The following is a 16,079-nucleotide window of genomic DNA, read 5'->3' on the forward strand; positions in this document are numbered from 1 at the left end:
TCGATGGATGGTCATCTAGCTACAGGCTTGCTGCTGAATACCTGAGATGGATCTCTCCCTGCTATCTCTAATATGCATGCTAGTAAGACTTTTTTTTTTTTTTTCTGGAAAGTTCCAAACATTTTTTAAAATGCATAGTGTGTTGTCTAGTCATGTCTTCTTGATACACAAACTAGTTACATGAAAGGAGGGAGCCTCAGTTGAGAACAATGCCTCCACAAGATCCAGCTATAGGGCATTTTCTTAATTAGTGACTGATGGGGGAGGGCCCAGCCCATTGTGAGTAGTGCCATCCCTGGGTTAGTGGTCCTGGGTTCTGTAAGAATGCAGGCTGAGCAAACCATGAGGAACAAGCCAGTGCGCAGCCAGGTTCCTGCCCTGACTTCCTTTGATGATGAATAGTGATGTGGAAGTGTAAGCCAAATAAACCCTTTCCTTCCCAGCTTGCTTTTGGTCATGGTGTTTGACTGCAGCAATAGAAACCCTAAGACACATGGTGATAAAGTAAGGAGGCTTTCTCACCCAGCTTCAGCAACTACAGACACTGGTCTCACCCCTCCATTCTCCTGCCGCTTTGTCTTGCACTCCTGACTCCTATGTCCTTCATGGACAGCTCTGCCTGCCTTTCAATTTGTAAATGTGTTTATAAAACCTTTTGTTGTTGTTGGTTTTTAAGGTAGGGTTCACCGTGTGGCCCTGGCTAGCCCAGAACTTGTTTTGTAGGCCAGGATGGCCTCAAACTCACAGAGATCTGAGTTCACCACAGCTGGCTGTGGTAGGATTTTTAAAGCACCTGCTACCATGAGCATGTCTTTAAACAGCCAGACTACTAAGTATCTAGTGGCTACAGTGTATCTCAGTGACCAACTGTAATTTTGCTTTTTTGTTTTTTGATACAGTCTTACTTTGTAGCCCATTCTGCCCTCAAATTCAGTGTCTGGTCTCAGCTTCCCACATGCTGCAATGACAGCTTTGCCATCACTCCACTCAGCTTGATTTTCAATTTTCAATGGTGTCTTTGAATCTGGATCCAAATAAACTTCCTGCATTGTCATTGGCTGTTGTCTTCAGTGAAGCTAACCGCCCCTGTCTGGCTGCTGTCCCAGAGGGAGGGAGGGTGCTTAGGGAGACCCCAGGCAATCTGGCCTTGGCAGAGAAGGGGGTGGAGGAGCTGCAAGCCAAGCATTGCTGTCCCGAGAGGTGTGGCCCTGGCCCTACTGTGTCAGACTCAGCAGTAGAGCTTGCAGCTCAGCAAGTGAGGACCCACGGGCCAGGCGCTGGCTGGCGACTGGAGCGAACAAACAGAAGGACGGTAGGCCCAGTGAGGGTACACGGCCGTATGGGCTCCTAGGTATTTGTAGGATGGCGGGAGGGTGTGTGTATTTGAGATGACACTTCTCAGAACCTGCTTAATAACACACCAGTAACAGAGACCCTTGCAAGGACACCTGCAGCAACAGTAGCATCAGTCACACATAGTAACTACTGCTGTTTGAGTCCCGAGATCTAGGCTGGGCTGGGAGCTTTGGGAGTGTTAAAGGTGAGGAGGTGATATTTAATGCTTGCCTGGCTCTTGTGAGGAAATGTGAAAAGATGGGCCCAGTGCACACTGGATGTATTCTTAGTTTATTTTGTACTGGGAAGTAGATGCAATCCCCACACACAAGAAAGCTCTTCCATTGAGAGCCATGCAAGCAAGCCCTGCCACGATATATTTATGAGTTCCTAAAAATGTCATCCTCAGATGTAAAGATAGAAAAGGCCAGAGAGGTTAAGGAATTAGCTCAGTAACACACAGCTAGGAACTGGTAGTTCAATTTAAACCTGTGTTCCTATTGTTGCTGCATCCCTGGGTTTGGGATTTGGAACTGTTGAGCTTGTTAACATTTGCAGTTCCTTAGCTCAGACTTGGCTCTGTCACCTATTAACTGCATAGCCTTGGTCTGCTCACCTGATTTCTGAGAAACAGCTTCCTCATTTGTGAAGTTGGCACAATGGTGGTGTTTACCTTAAAGTTTCTGCAAGAATTTAGTGTGGTGATACATGCACAGGGCACATCCCTGACGGCCTCATTCTGTTTCTGAGGGCCATGAGCCTTGGGATCCTGCTGCTGCTGTGTTTTAGGGTATGCAGCGCCATTTGCTTGCTATGTGAGCTTTTCAAGAACATGAACTCTCCTGTGAAATACAACAGAGTAAACTCGGCTGGTAGAGTCAATGGGGTGGGGGGGACTCAGTATGGGGGACACTTGGGGAGTAGGGTACCCAGAAACAAGGGGAGGGACTCAGTATGGGGGACACTCGGGGAGTAGGGTACCCAGGAACAGGGGGAGGGACTCAGTATGGGGGACACTCGGGGAGTAGGGTACCCAGGAACAGGGGGAGGGACTCAGTATGGGGGACACTTGGGGAGTAGGGTACCCAGGATCCTGCTGCTCCTCTCCTTCTTTGCACTACAGAAGCCAAAACCTTTCAAAGATGAACAAGGAAGACATGGCTGAGAGTTTGTGTTCTCGGCAGAGGGGGATAGATAGGGACCCACAAACCTCCCTACAAATTCCCTATCCCCCTGACGCAGCAGCCCCAAGCTAGGGGGCCCCAACATGAAGTACTGAAATTAAATGGAAGTTTATTTAATGTGGTGGGCTTGCTTTTGCCTGAGCCACAAAATGTCTTTCCTTGTTTTGTTTCCTTGTTCTTGAGAAAGGGGTTTATTATACGGCCCAGGCTATCCTGCAACTGGATTCATACACTAGGCTGGCTTTGAACTGGCAGTGATCCTCCTACCTCTGACACTCTCCAGAGTACTAGGATTGGATTACAAGCACTGCCACACTCAAGTATGAAATACTATCTTTTATTTATTTGTGTGTATGTATGTGTGTGTGTGTAAACTCTTCCAGATAGTGTCCATGGGCCCATATGTGGTGCTCATGCCACAGACTTTAAATGGAGCTGCCTCACAGCAGTGATAAACTTCTGATAGATGTTGGGGGTGGAGGGGTGGGGGGGAGTGGCATGTCTCAGCTTGAAGGACTCTCCTGGTATCACATCTCACTCCACAGGGACTAATTGTCTGGTTGGCTGCCTGAACAGCTTATATCTGGCTTGCCTGTGACTTGCAGGTTTTGAGATGTTGAATTGGCAGCTTCTCTGTTCCAGTTGGCAGGACAGCTGACCACTCCCTCAAGTAACCTCTGAGCTGTGAGGTCTGTACTGACTGCAGCTGTCCTCATCTGAGATTCTGCAGGTGGTTTGGTAGAGAAGGGCAGGGCCACAGAGACGCTATCTGCTGTGCACCACCAAATGGCCCATGCCTTGCCCAGTCTTTTCAGTCTTTGGACCAGCCCTCTAAAAGAGAGTACCCCAAAGGGCCTTTAATTAAAACCAGATCCCCAATTGACAGTGGGCTGGGGTTTCACTGGGACTGAAGACATTCTGTGCCCAGAAAGAGGAGTGTTTATTTCGTAATTGTAAACCTCTCACAGAGGTAACAGGATCAGTTCAGACATCTGCACAAGAAGCCTCATTGTCTGGGAAATAGGAGGACTGTGAATGGGGTCGATGGCCCAGGGACATGTGACCAAAGAGAAGAGGGGAAGGAGGCAGAAGGTTCCCTAACCACCCAAATCCAGGAAGTTATTATTGGAGCTCAGCATAGCAGTCCCCAGAAGCGGCTAGTGGGCCGAATGCTGGTTTCAGTGTCTGGAGGTTTTGAAAGTGACGTCATGGTCTGCTTTGCCCTGGAAAGTCAATTGAGCACACTTGGTTTGTGATGTTTGCTATGGAGGTCCCCTGGGGGGACAAAACAAGCCACTAATGTAATAAGTTAGGCAGCACTGACATGGGCTGGACTAGGGAATGCCGGGATGCCTGTAATTGTTAGATATTACCAAACTTATGTCATCACCAGAAGCTCCTGCCAAATCCTGACAGAGGGTTGCTGTTGTTACTTCAGTACTGGAAAAACTGAAACAATTTATACATGGATTCAGAAGGATGGTTGAAAACAATTTTATCAGAGTCTTAAGAGAAAAACATAGAAAAAGGGAAGGTGACAATCCTAGCAGCCACCAGGAGGAGAGACAGAGACAGTCATTCCTTAAGGTGCAAATAGCTTACTAGGAAGGGACAAACACCCCTAAGGATGGACATGGGCTAGTGAGCCGATGGAAAGAGCTCACAATTTTCTGGGCTGCACTGAGGTCTGTAATAGCACCCCTCTGCCTGTGGGCTTTCTTTCACAGATGCTGTGTTTGTTAGAGCCAGCATTGGGAAGTCTTCCTCTGCAAACTGGCTTCTTTCGTGTTAGTCTTGTCTAGCTTTTTCCAGTCTTTACTCCCCTCTCACATTATAACTTCTCTGGGATGTGGCCTGCCTGGGAGTCAGCAGAGGCAATGTGTAATTTCCTGTCTTCATCCTACTTGACAGCCTTGAGCATCCTTGTGTGTGCTTTCTCTAAGTATGAAAATGTAAATAAATTTCATATGTAGAATGTTTATGTTGTCAAGAAATATTTTTTCTACTTTTTTTTTTACACATTAAACAAGCATCTGTGGTCCCCACCATCAATATACCCAAACACCTGAGTCAACCAGCTTATAAAGAGGAAATGTTTATTTTAGCTTAGGAGGCTCCTCCATGACAGGTTGGTGCCTGCGATGAGACAGCACCTTGTGTCTGGAATGTTAGTGGAACATAACTATTCACCCTATCTGCCAGAAAGCAAGAGAGGAAGAGGGAGGCTCTGGAATGCCACAATCCCCTCTAAGTACATAGCCTTCGTGACCCAACCAAGAACATTTCCACAGAAGTTCCTCTCAAAGGCTCCACTACCTCCCATGGAAGGTGTGCCATCCTGGGTACCAAGCCTTTAACAAGGTGGGGCATCCAAACCACAGTTCCATTCTTCACTCACGAGCTGAACAAATCGGGCAGCTATCTGAATTGATCAAAAGTGTCATTTGCTGGCCCCTCCATTAAAGCATCAGACAGCTCAGTAAAGGCACTTGCCAGGCCTGATGACTTGACTTCTATCCCTGGAATCAACACGATGGGAGGAGAGAACCAGCATCTGCAAGTTTTCCTCTGACTGACACAGGTGCCCTATTGCATGCCCTTTGAGATAAATAAATAAATGTAAAATAATTTTAAAAGATGAAGGATCCTTAGAAAATGTGAGAACACAGTTTCATCATCAGATTTAAAAATAGTAATAATTATTCTTTGAAATAAGCAGAAGTGGCTCAAATTTCTCCAGTTGCTTGTCGTCGTTGTCGTCGTCGTCGTCGTCGTCGTCGTCGTCTTCTTCTTCTTCTTCTTCTTCTTCTTCTTCTTCTTCTTCTTCTTCTTCTTCTTCTTCTCCTTCTCCTTCTCCTTCCTCCTCTCCTCCTCCTCCTCCTCCTCCTCCTCCTCCTCCTCCTCCTCCTCCTCCTCCTCTTCCTTCTCTTCCTCTTCCTCCTCCTCCTCCTCTTCCTTCTCTTCCTCTTCCTCCTCCTCCTCTTCTTCCTCTTCCTTCTTCATATTTTTTAATGTGGTAGGTAGTTCAGATTGTCATGTCTTTGTCTCCCAAGGGCTAGGATTCCAGGTGTGTGCCAGCATGCTTGGCTTCTGTGGTTCTGGGAATTTAGCACATGACTTTGAGTTTGCTAGGTAAATAGACTGCATCCACAACCGTAATTATTCTCCTACTGTTATATATGAATCAGAATTCAAATTAAGCACATACAGGTGATGGATCTATCTCTGAGGTCCACCCCTTCCACTTTCATTGCTGAAGGAGCTAGCTTGTTTGTTCTGTCTGTTTCCTAATCTTGACTCTGTTGTTGGTACTTGGGCAGCCTGGCATCTTGATGACCCAGTCTTGCCTTCCTCTGGCCCTACCATGTGTCATTCCTTAAAAATCTCCTTTCTCTCTGTGGTTGTCTCTCTGTGATCTCATCTAGGTCTTGAGTTTGAAACTTTGCTGGCTGCAGTGTGTGGACAGCTTCTGTCTGAACTGCTCCCTCACACTGCAGACTCAAGCTCTGCCTTTCCCAATGCCATCTGTACCAGATATATTCTGAGGGAGTAGGCCCCTCAAAGTTAGAATGCTCAAAATGGAGTTCTGAGGATTCTTCCATAAACTGGTGCTTGAGTGCTTTCCCCAAACTCCTCCTCCTTGCTCAGACCCCAAATCCTTGGTGTCATCTGTGGTGTCTCTCTCTTTTGTCCTTTACATCTGAATGTTTGGGCTTCACTTTCGAATGTGTCTAGAACCAGCTGAGTTTCCTCGCCCTCACTGCCTGGGGCTGTGTCCTCAGCACCTCTCTCATCCAGGCTGCTTTCTCTGAAAGTCACTGTGCCATCCAAGGAGTTGCACATGTTCAGGAGCCAGTTAAAAGCCAGAGTAAGGTATTTCTGTGCTGGGCAACAACAGGATGTCTGAGAGAAGTTCCAGTGAGGATCCAGTATTGATAGTGTAGCAGAAGCCAGAGGCCTCAAACCAGACCAGTGACTTAGTGCCACAAACATTTGCAAGCAAAGAAGTGTGGACAAAAGGGTGTATATATCATGTGACACACTGTGACACCCTGCAGCTTTCACAATGAGATTTGTTTTCTTTTGCAGAGGAGATTGCAAGGGTGAAGGGCCTGTACAAGGGATGGGGAGATGAGTGTGATTGGGTGCGTGATGTGAAATTCACAAAGAATCAATGAAAAGTTAAAAAACAGTTTCGCGCCAATGCCTTTCTAGTGGCTCCACCCTGTTTCAAAGCCGAGGGTAAGCCCAGTGGCCCCCAGCTTCATCACCTTCCTTTCTCATTCCTGTGTGGTCTAGAGGACAAAGTGCCAATAAATCATGCTCCTAACTCCAAAGGCCTTTGTGTTTCTTTTTTTTTTTTTTCTGGAACTTTCTTTTCCCAGATATTGCCGTAATGGGTTCCTTCCTGTCTTCAGACCTTCCCAGCACGAGTTACCATGGCTCCTATTCCTTCACTGTTTCCTTTTCTTCTGTAGCATCCATCACTGCCTGACGTAACCCAGGTTACTTGATTGCCTATTTATTTTATTCCTGGCTCCCCAGCCCATCAGCCGGGATATGGCTTTGCAAGCTGCTGTGTCCTCGGAGTGTAGAATAATGTCTGGCCAACAGTGATGCCCAATAAGCATTTGATAAATGAATGCATGAAATAAACACACAGCTATAAATATGTACCTTAGCCATGCCTGGTGCGCTTATAGAGAAGTATTGGCTTTCTCTCCCGGCTAATTGTCTGTCTTAGAGAATTCACAGAGGGCTGCCAGGAAGACTTGGGATTTATAATGAATTGGGTGAGCCAGGCCAAAAGGGAGGAGGGATCCTTACAAAGGACCTTGGCCTGGGAAATATGACAACTCCAAGAGACACAAGGAAGTAAGTGCTATGGCCACTAGTGGGTTTTCCCTGAGGAGCAGAGAGACTGACACTACTGACAGGCATAGGCTGACTGTGGAAACGGCAGCCTGACCTCTTTGCTTTTTAAAACTCAAGCTCACTCAGAACTTGTTCCCACCAAAGCTCCATTCAAAATGACTAATTCATTTCTCAAAGGGCACTACCAGGTGGATAGCTGTTCTGGTTAGCCTCTGTCAACTCATCACAAACTAGAGTCTCCTCGGAAGAGGGAGCCTCAGCTGAGGAATTGCCTCCATCATGTCGGGTACAGCTCTGAGACTCTGTGGGCGGGGCCATCCCTGGGCAGGGCAGTTCTGGGTTATGTAAAAAAGCAGGCTGAGCAAGCCCCTGAGAAGCAAGCCAGTAAGAAGCACTCCTCCATGGCCTCTGCTTCCGTTCCTACTTTCAGGTTCCTGCCTTGGCTTCCCTGGATGATGGACTGTAAGCTGGGGCCAAATTAACTCTTTCCTCCCCAGGTTGGTTTTGGTCAGTATTTTATTACAGCAACAGAAAGCAAGCAAGGACAGTAGCACTTAATACCCATTTTATAGCTGAGAAAATTGAAGTATGGAGAGGTGAAGCTTGTTGACATCACACAGCTAGTGAGTGGGCAGAGAATCCAGACCGTGTGACTACAGCACATGGTTTCTCTTTAGAGTTTCACTTTTGGGAAGTATAACTTGTTTGAAACACACATTTCCGTGAGATTGGTAAGTGTGGCTTCTATGCAATACCCACTGCCATCTAGATACAGAAATCTTGTCACTGGGACTGGGGAGAGGACTCAGCAGTTCAGAGTAGAAAGCTGCTCTTCCAGAAGACCCAGGTGGAGTTGCAGCAGGCATATATATATATATAGCAGTTCCCAACTGTCTGGAACTCCAGTTCCAGGGGGGGTCTGACGCCCTCTCCTGGTCTCTGCAGACACTGCACACATGTAGATGCTGGCAAACATGAAAATACAAACCCAAAATAAGTAAAAGAAATCTCCATCATCCTCCCTAAAATACTCTTGTGTTCTTCAGCATGGCTTCCCACCATGCCCCAGAGTGTCACAGGTGATTCCTGACTTTGTTACAGTAGATGATTTTAACTGTCTCGGAGTTTCACATAAAAGAAAATGTGCAGTATACCTTTTTTTTTTGTTTTGTTTTTTTTCGAGACAGGGTTTCTCTGTGTAGTCCTGGCTGTCCTGGAACTCACTTTGTAGACCAGGCTGGCCTCAAACTCAGAAATCCGCCTGCCTCTGCCTCCCAAGTGCTGGGATTAAAGGCATGCGCCACCGCCCGGCCCTTTTTTTTTTTTTTTTTTTTTTTAATGCATGCATACATGTAGTGTGTGCATGCACATGTGTAGTGGCCAGAAATTGACATCAGGTTCCTTCCTCAGGCACTCTTCTTACTGTTGAGACAGCTCTCCCGCTTTCTTTGAACCTGGAACTTGCCAAGTCAGCAAAATTGTTTGGCCAGCAAACCTCAGGGATCCTCTTGTCTCCAACTCCTAGCACTGGGATTACAGGTGTGTACCACTGCTTCTGGCTCTTACTTGGGCACTGGGGACCTGAACTCAGGTCCTTGTGCTTGTATGGCAAGTACTTACCCATAGAGCCATCTTCCCTAGTCCAATTTCTAGGTTTTTTTCACTCTGCATGTTACAGATATTCGTCCTTTGTCTCCCCCCCCCCACTACATGATTTCTTTTCATTTGGTGATTAAAATTGCTTTACGTTCTAAAATACAGCCTGATAGGAAGCTAAAAGTGTGGAGTGAAGTCTCACATACTCTTTGCCTAGTCTCCTCCCACAGTCCCTCTTGTGTAAATAAATAAATAGTGCAGTATCAATCCAGGAGGTGTTGCAGCCTCCAGTGGCCATCCCCAAGGAAGCTCTTCCCTGAGGCAGCTCTGCTTGGTGTTCAAAGAGCATCTTCTGCTCTGGCTGTGGGAATTCTCCTGCTCCTGGACAAGTCCGAAGGACTGTTCTTCCTTCTGTGATTTCACTCCTCTCATGTCAGGAGGCATTTCCATTCTTCATGTCCCAGGAACCCTTCTTCAGACCTTGTCAGTGCAGCTTGTGCCTCTCCAGATGTTCTTCCCTGGACATCTGGCTGCCTTGGTTTTCCTGAGCTCTCACTCTGCCTTCAAGCTTATGCAGTGGACTGGAGACTCAGGAGGCAATGGGGTGGTGCCTGGGCTCAGCTTGTCTGCATCTCCTCTCTGAGGGACCTCAGTTTCTGACTCCTGCTTTTAGTATCCTGAAACTGTTTGTCACATATTTTGGTTGGTCTTCTAATTCCCTAAGGTGGTAGGTTTCACTTTTGTTTTGTCTTTTTGAGACAGGGTTTCTCTGTATATAGCTCTGTGTCCTGGAACTCATACTGTAAACCAGGCTGTGACTTCGAACTCACAGAGATCCATCTGCCTCTGCCTCCTGTGTGCTGGGATTAAAGCCACCACGGCCTGGCTAGGTTTAACTTTTTTATTGCTGAGTGATGATCTGTTGGTTCCTTTGAACAGATATGCTGTCTTTAACCTTTCACCTGTTAGACATTTGGATTGTTCTCATATTTGGCTGTTACAAATAAGGCTGAACCAATTTTGTTTCTACATGTTTCCATTTCCCTTGGCAAAACCCCAGATTGAAATTCCTTTTTCTTTTCCTTTCTTTCTTCTTTGTTCTTTTTCTTCCTTTCTTTCTGTCTGTCTCCTTTCTTTCTTTCTCTCTTTCTTTTTGGAGACAGGCTGCCCTTGAACTTACTAAGTTAGCTGAAGATAACCTTGAATTTCTGATTTTCTAGCCTTTACTTCCCAAGTGCTATGATTACAGGTGTGTACCTCCAATGCTAAGTTTATGATGCCTGGGATAGAACTTAGAGCTTTGTGCATGCTAGGCAAGCTCTCTACCAACAAAGCTGCATGCCCAGCCCCTGAAATTCCTTGATCATAGAGTACCAAGTGTGTATTCTTATAAAACTCTGCAAACAGTTTTCCAACCATAACAGGGCTGACATTCAGTGTTTCCAGTCTGCTTCTGTTAGTTACTGTAATGACTGTGTGTGTGTGTTGCATCATGGGTTTATTTTATGTTATTTTTTTATCCTGGGGATAATAGGAAGGAAGGTGACATGCATGGGTTTAAATTACTAAAACAGCCATCTGTCCTGTCTGCTTACTAAAAACCCACAAATGGAGCTTGTTTTGAGGAGAGCTCTGTTGAAAGTGACTCTCATGTTTTATGTGTGTATTGGACACTTTTATATCTATTTAAAGAAGTTCAATGCATTTCCTGTTTGACCTGTCTTCTTATTGGATTGTAGAACTTCTCACATTCTGCATCTGGAGCTCATGTGAGAGATGGTGGAGTGAGTACTTTGAAACACTCTTCTCTTCTGGGTGCTGTGGAACAGGGGTGGTGGTAAGCATGAAATGGGGTGCTGAGATCACTGGGAGAATGGTGAACGTGTCTTAGACATACCCTGGAATCATTACATTATTTAAAATGTTTTTGAGGATTTTGGTGTTTGCATGCCCTTTTTGTTCCTGAATATTCTTCAATATATTTCTTTAAAAAAAAAAATGAAACCTGAGTCACCTCTGTGCTTGACTTAACTGCAGGAGGATTTCTCAGGAACCTAGGATGTACTCTCTTCTCCTGGTCCTCTTTCTGAGCCATGGAGGTGCATGTCAGAGAGAGCCAAGCTCCAGGCAGGGTAAGGAGAGAGAGAGAGAGAGTGAGAGCGAGAGAGCGAGAGAGAGAGAGAGAGAGAGAGAGAGAGAGAGAGAGAGAGAGAGAGAGAGAGAGAGAGAAGAGAGAAGGAAGAGGGGAAGGGGAGGGGGAGGGGGGAGGGGGAGGGGGAGGGGGAGGGGGAGGGGGAGGGGGAGAGGGAGAGGGAGAGGGAGAGGGAGAGGGAGAGGGAGAGGGAGAGGGAGAGGGAGAGGGAGAGGGAGAGGGAGAGGGAGAGCACTTCCACAGCTTCTACATATTTTAGGGGATGTAGCTGGATATGGTTGTGGCGTATTCTGGTGAGGGGTGGTGAGCATTTACCTGTCTGTGGGTGTGTGTAGGTCTTTTGGGGATAGTATACATGGTTTATTTTATTATCTATGAGTGTGTATTATTTGTCCAAATAAGTTCATTATGACATCTCCATACATGTACACAATGTACTTCAGGGGAATTCACGCCCAGAACCCTTTCTTTCCCCCATCCCCCATGAGTCCAGTAGATCCCACATATGAGGGAAACTTGCAGAGCCTGTCTTCCTGAGTCTGACCCATGTTGATTAATGTGATGATCTCTAGTTCCAACGTTTCTCCTGCAAATGACATAATTTCATTCTTCTTTGTGGTTAAATAATCCTCCATCGGGTGTACAGACCACATTTTCTTCATCAGTATTTTGTTGATGGATTTCCAGGCTGGTTCCATATCTTGGTAATTGTGAATGTTGTCACATGGGACACGTATGTGTTCTCTGTGTATGCTGCCTTAGTTGCCTCTGTGTGACATGGAATGGATCATACAGTAATTCTACTTAGGCTTTTGGGACACATCTTTCCTGATTTCCACAGTGGCTGGACACACTGACACTCTCAGTGGTGGTGTGTAAAGGTTCTCGGGGGGGGGGGGGGTGTTTGTAAACTAAGGTTTTCTCATGCTGGCCATAGTTATTGCAATGATTACAACTCGTGGAAAGCCCAGGTGGATTTGTTGCGCTCCTGTGGCAGCTACATTCACCTTTGTGAAGGTCACACTGTTCGGATCTAGTCACGTATCCAACGGCTTTTCTTGCAGATTTACATCCATTGTTGCAGAAAATGGCGGTGAGTGGAACAGTTTTATTTTAATCAAAATCCCCTCCACCAGCGCTGCCAAATTTGCATGTTATACTCGATGTTATCTCCCTGCCTTTTAGGAAGAAATAATAGAGGGAAGCTATCTGAATGGTAATGTCCCCGAGCTGTCCCCATGTGTACCTTCTGAGACCTTCAAACAGAATACGGATGTGGTGTCTGTGGGATGATTCCATTTAAAGCTGTCTCTCCATTTTGTCCCTACTGTAGCGTTACTGGATCTCACACTGTTTGAAAGGTAATCTGCCTTGGGGGCGTTGGAAGGGATGGAGGTTTTCCTAATAACTGTTAGACAGAGCTTCCTACTCTAGAAAAGTAATATGTGCTATTGCAAAGAGCACCAACCAATGTGCAGTGATTTAGTTGACACACTTGCTCCTGGAACACTAACCCTCCAGCAGCGGAGCTTAACTAAGGTGCCTGAAGGGCTTCTGGGGAGGCAACATTATTCCCAGTGCTGGGGCAGAGAAACACATCCGTGTTTACTACAACCCTCAGGCTGGGGCTGCTTTTCATCCTTTTGAGTGGATTAACGAAGTTGAGGCTTGGGGAAAATGAGTGGAGGCCACACAGCTGGGGCGTGGCAGAGCTGGACTGTGACCCTCCCACCTGGCTCCAGGGCCAGCAGCCATCACTGTCCTGCTCTGTGCTGCTCAGGCCTGTGTGAGGGACTGGAGAGATGGGGTGCTGTGGCAGTGTGGCAGAAAGAAAGTTGTCAACAATAAATCTTAATATACATTCTATAAAGAAGAGAAAATGGGGGCTTCCAGTCCCTTGCAGAGACAACCAATCACATCAAGGTGAAAGGCCCTGGCAAACATCCCTCCCTCAAGAGAACTCCAATGGGAGGTTTTAGATACAGTCTCTCAGGGTACAATTTTATTTATTTACTTATCATATGCCCATCTATCCATCTGTTTATCTACAACCAAAAAGAGATTATAAAAAAGCTGTTTGTGCCAGGGGGTAGTGGTGTGTGCCTTTAATCCCAGCACTCAGGAGGGCATAGGCAAGCAGATTTCTGAGTTTGAGGCCAGCCTGGTCTACAGAGTGAGTTTCAGAACAACCAAGGCTATGCAAAGAAACCCTGTCTTAAAAAACAAAACAACAAGAACAACAACAAAGCTCTTTGTAGGGGCTGGGAGATGGCTTAGTCAGTAAAGAGCTTGTCTCACAAGCATGAGAACTTGACTTTGACCCCCAGAACCTGCAAAAAATTTTGGACATGGTGGCGCATGCTTGTAATTTCAGTGCTGTGATAGTACAGACCTGAAATTCTAAAGATTTGCTGGCTAGCCAGTTTAGCCGAATCAGTGAACTCTTGGCCAATGAGAGACCATGTCTCAATGACACTTGAGGTTGTTTTCAAGCATTTACATGCACACACACACACACACACACACACACACACACACACACTTCTATACACACAATAATACCTGTATACAATACATACATACACATCTGTATACACACACATACACACACATATATACATACACATCTGTATACACACACACACACATATATATATACACACCTATATGCATACACACCTGTATACCCATATACACACATGCACACCTGCATACCTGCATACATATATATATATACATACATACCCTTGTTCACACACACCGCAGTATACACACATACCTCCACCTGTATACACACACATGCATATACACACACCCCTCTATATACACATACTCCCCGCTTGCATATATATTCACATACATATAAACACATCTGTATATACATACCTGTTTACACACACACACACACTTCTATATACACAATAGTACCTGTATACAATACATACATACACATCTGTGTACACACACCTATACACACACACATATATATACATACACACACCTATATACATACACACACCTGTATACCCATATACACACATGCACACCTGCATACATGCATACATATCTGTATACACATACATACCCTTGTTCACACACACCCCAGTATACACACATACTTCTACCTGTATACACACATGCATATACACACACCCCTCTATACACATACTCCCTGCCTGTATATACACACACATGCATATACACACACCTGTATACACACACCTGTATACCCCCCCACACACACACTCATGAACACACCTCCTCTCATGTAGGCAGGTGAAGGTGCCTCTTACTCCTCAACCTAAAGTTCCCTAGCACCCTGGCCTATTCCCCATCCTCTCTGAGCCTAGGGCACACAGCCAGTACAAGAATGTTTGCAGAGGACCTGGACATTGACCTTTCTCCCATCTGTCTTTGCTTTAAGCTCCCATATCTGGACTGCAGATCTGTCCCACAGAGTCCTTGCCTATCTGAACTCACGGAATGTGGCCTTCACCATTCCCAGCCTGCAGGTGTGTATGTAAGACACATTACTACATTCTGCTATTGGTCACACTAGTGCACATCAATTGTGTACTGAGTGGAAACTAGACTTTACTGATAAAAGAACATCAGGAGTGTATTAGACACTTTTCTATTGCTATAACAAAATCCACAGGACAGGAGAGAGTGTTGGGATGAAGGGATGGGTCAGTAGTTAAGACGCTTGTTGCTCAGACATGAGAACAAGAGTTCAGATCCCAACACCCAGGTTGGTGATTCACAAATACCTGCGATTCCATATCCAAGGATCCGATGTCCTCTTCTGGCCTCTGCAGGTATCTCTACACACATGTGTACATTTGCTCACACAGACACATACACACACATACGCGAATAAAATCCACTTCATAGTTTAGAGGCTAACAATCTCTCAGCATAATGCTGGCTCCTACAAAGACACAGCTGGTGTATAGCCTCGATAGATGGCATTATAATGGTGGGTACACCTGTGAGAGGGAAGGATCACATGGGGACATAGGAGTCTGGGGCAGGGTTCATGGTCAAGTTCACTTTATTCCTCTCCTAAGAACTGGCCAGTGTCTCATGGGACCTACCTCACTTTCTTCCAAGGGCAGCATCTCTATCACCTCCCACTAGGTTCCACTTCTTAAAGGTGGCATCACCTCTTAATGTCACCTCCCTGGGAACTGAACTCCTGATGAGTGAGCCCTGGGAGATAAACCACACCCAGCATGCATGTGCTTGTTGTGACAGCAATGGACATTTGGCTAGAGCATCAGAAGGGCACGGGGCAGGGGTTTAATGACTGGGGTGTTTGGGCATGGCTGGTAGCTCAGGACAATACCTCAAGAACAGCATGTGCGACCCAGGATGTGTTATATCAGCGCTTGTACACCATTGCTGTTTAGAAAAGAAGTCACATCATAGGCAAATAAGCAAACCAACAGCACAGTGCTTTGTTATTTCTCATTTTAATAAAAACAGAAGTATTAACAGACATTCACACCAGAACTGCACCCAGAGGGTTTCTTGATCACTATCTGCTTGCTCACCTACCAGCTGGAGGGGCTGTTAGGCCCACATTACATCTGTTTTCATCTCTCCCAGCAATGTACTTAGCAGTAAGGAACAACCCCGTTCTCTCTGACAGTGAGGTTTCCCATAGTGGTAGGTGGATTGCTGCTACATGCATATCTTTAGTCAACATGTCTACAGTCTTGGCAGGTTGGCACAGTTGTAGACACTGAGAATGAGGTGGGGAACTAGGCATTACTCCCACCGTTCTGAGGTAGAGACAGACATCAAGTAAATAAGAACTCGTCAGGAGTAGAGCAACATGGCAGGCTCTACTGAGCACTTCTGCGCTAGGGACCATCAAGAAAGCCAGAGACATTTAATCCTCACAATACCCCACATGGTGGGCACTCGCGTGG

General features: G+C 46.0%; 1 protein-coding gene across 2 annotated transcripts in view; it reads left to right on the plus strand.

Moving 5' to 3' along the window:
- Positions 1 to 1,214: 1,214 nt before the first annotated feature.
- Positions 1,215 to 16,079, plus strand: part of Otoa (otoancorin) — a 72,662-nt gene continuing 57,797 nt past the window's right edge. Inside the window, exons 1-8 of one of the 2 annotated variants that reach the window (XM_076942064.1) lie at positions 1,221 to 1,312; positions 8,805 to 8,933; positions 10,730 to 10,774; positions 11,028 to 11,122; positions 12,207 to 12,235; positions 12,328 to 12,358; positions 12,476 to 12,503; positions 14,567 to 14,654. In XM_076942064.1, coding sequence (XP_076798179.1) covers positions 10,767 to 10,774; positions 11,028 to 11,122; positions 12,207 to 12,235; positions 12,328 to 12,358; positions 12,476 to 12,503; positions 14,567 to 14,654 — 279 coding nt within the window. In that variant the 5' untranslated portion in view covers positions 1,221 to 1,312; positions 8,805 to 8,933; positions 10,730 to 10,766. Of the gene's footprint in view, positions 1,313 to 8,804; positions 8,934 to 10,729; positions 10,775 to 11,027; positions 11,123 to 12,206; positions 12,236 to 12,327; positions 12,359 to 12,475; positions 12,504 to 14,566; positions 14,655 to 16,079 lie in introns of both variants that reach the window. The other variant, XM_076942071.1, reaches the window with a different exon arrangement.

The sequence above is a fragment of the Arvicanthis niloticus genome, chromosome 1, assembly GCF_011762505.2.
Source record: "Arvicanthis niloticus isolate mArvNil1 chromosome 1, mArvNil1.pat.X, whole genome shotgun sequence".
NCBI lineage: Eukaryota > Metazoa > Chordata > Mammalia > Rodentia > Muridae > Arvicanthis > Arvicanthis niloticus.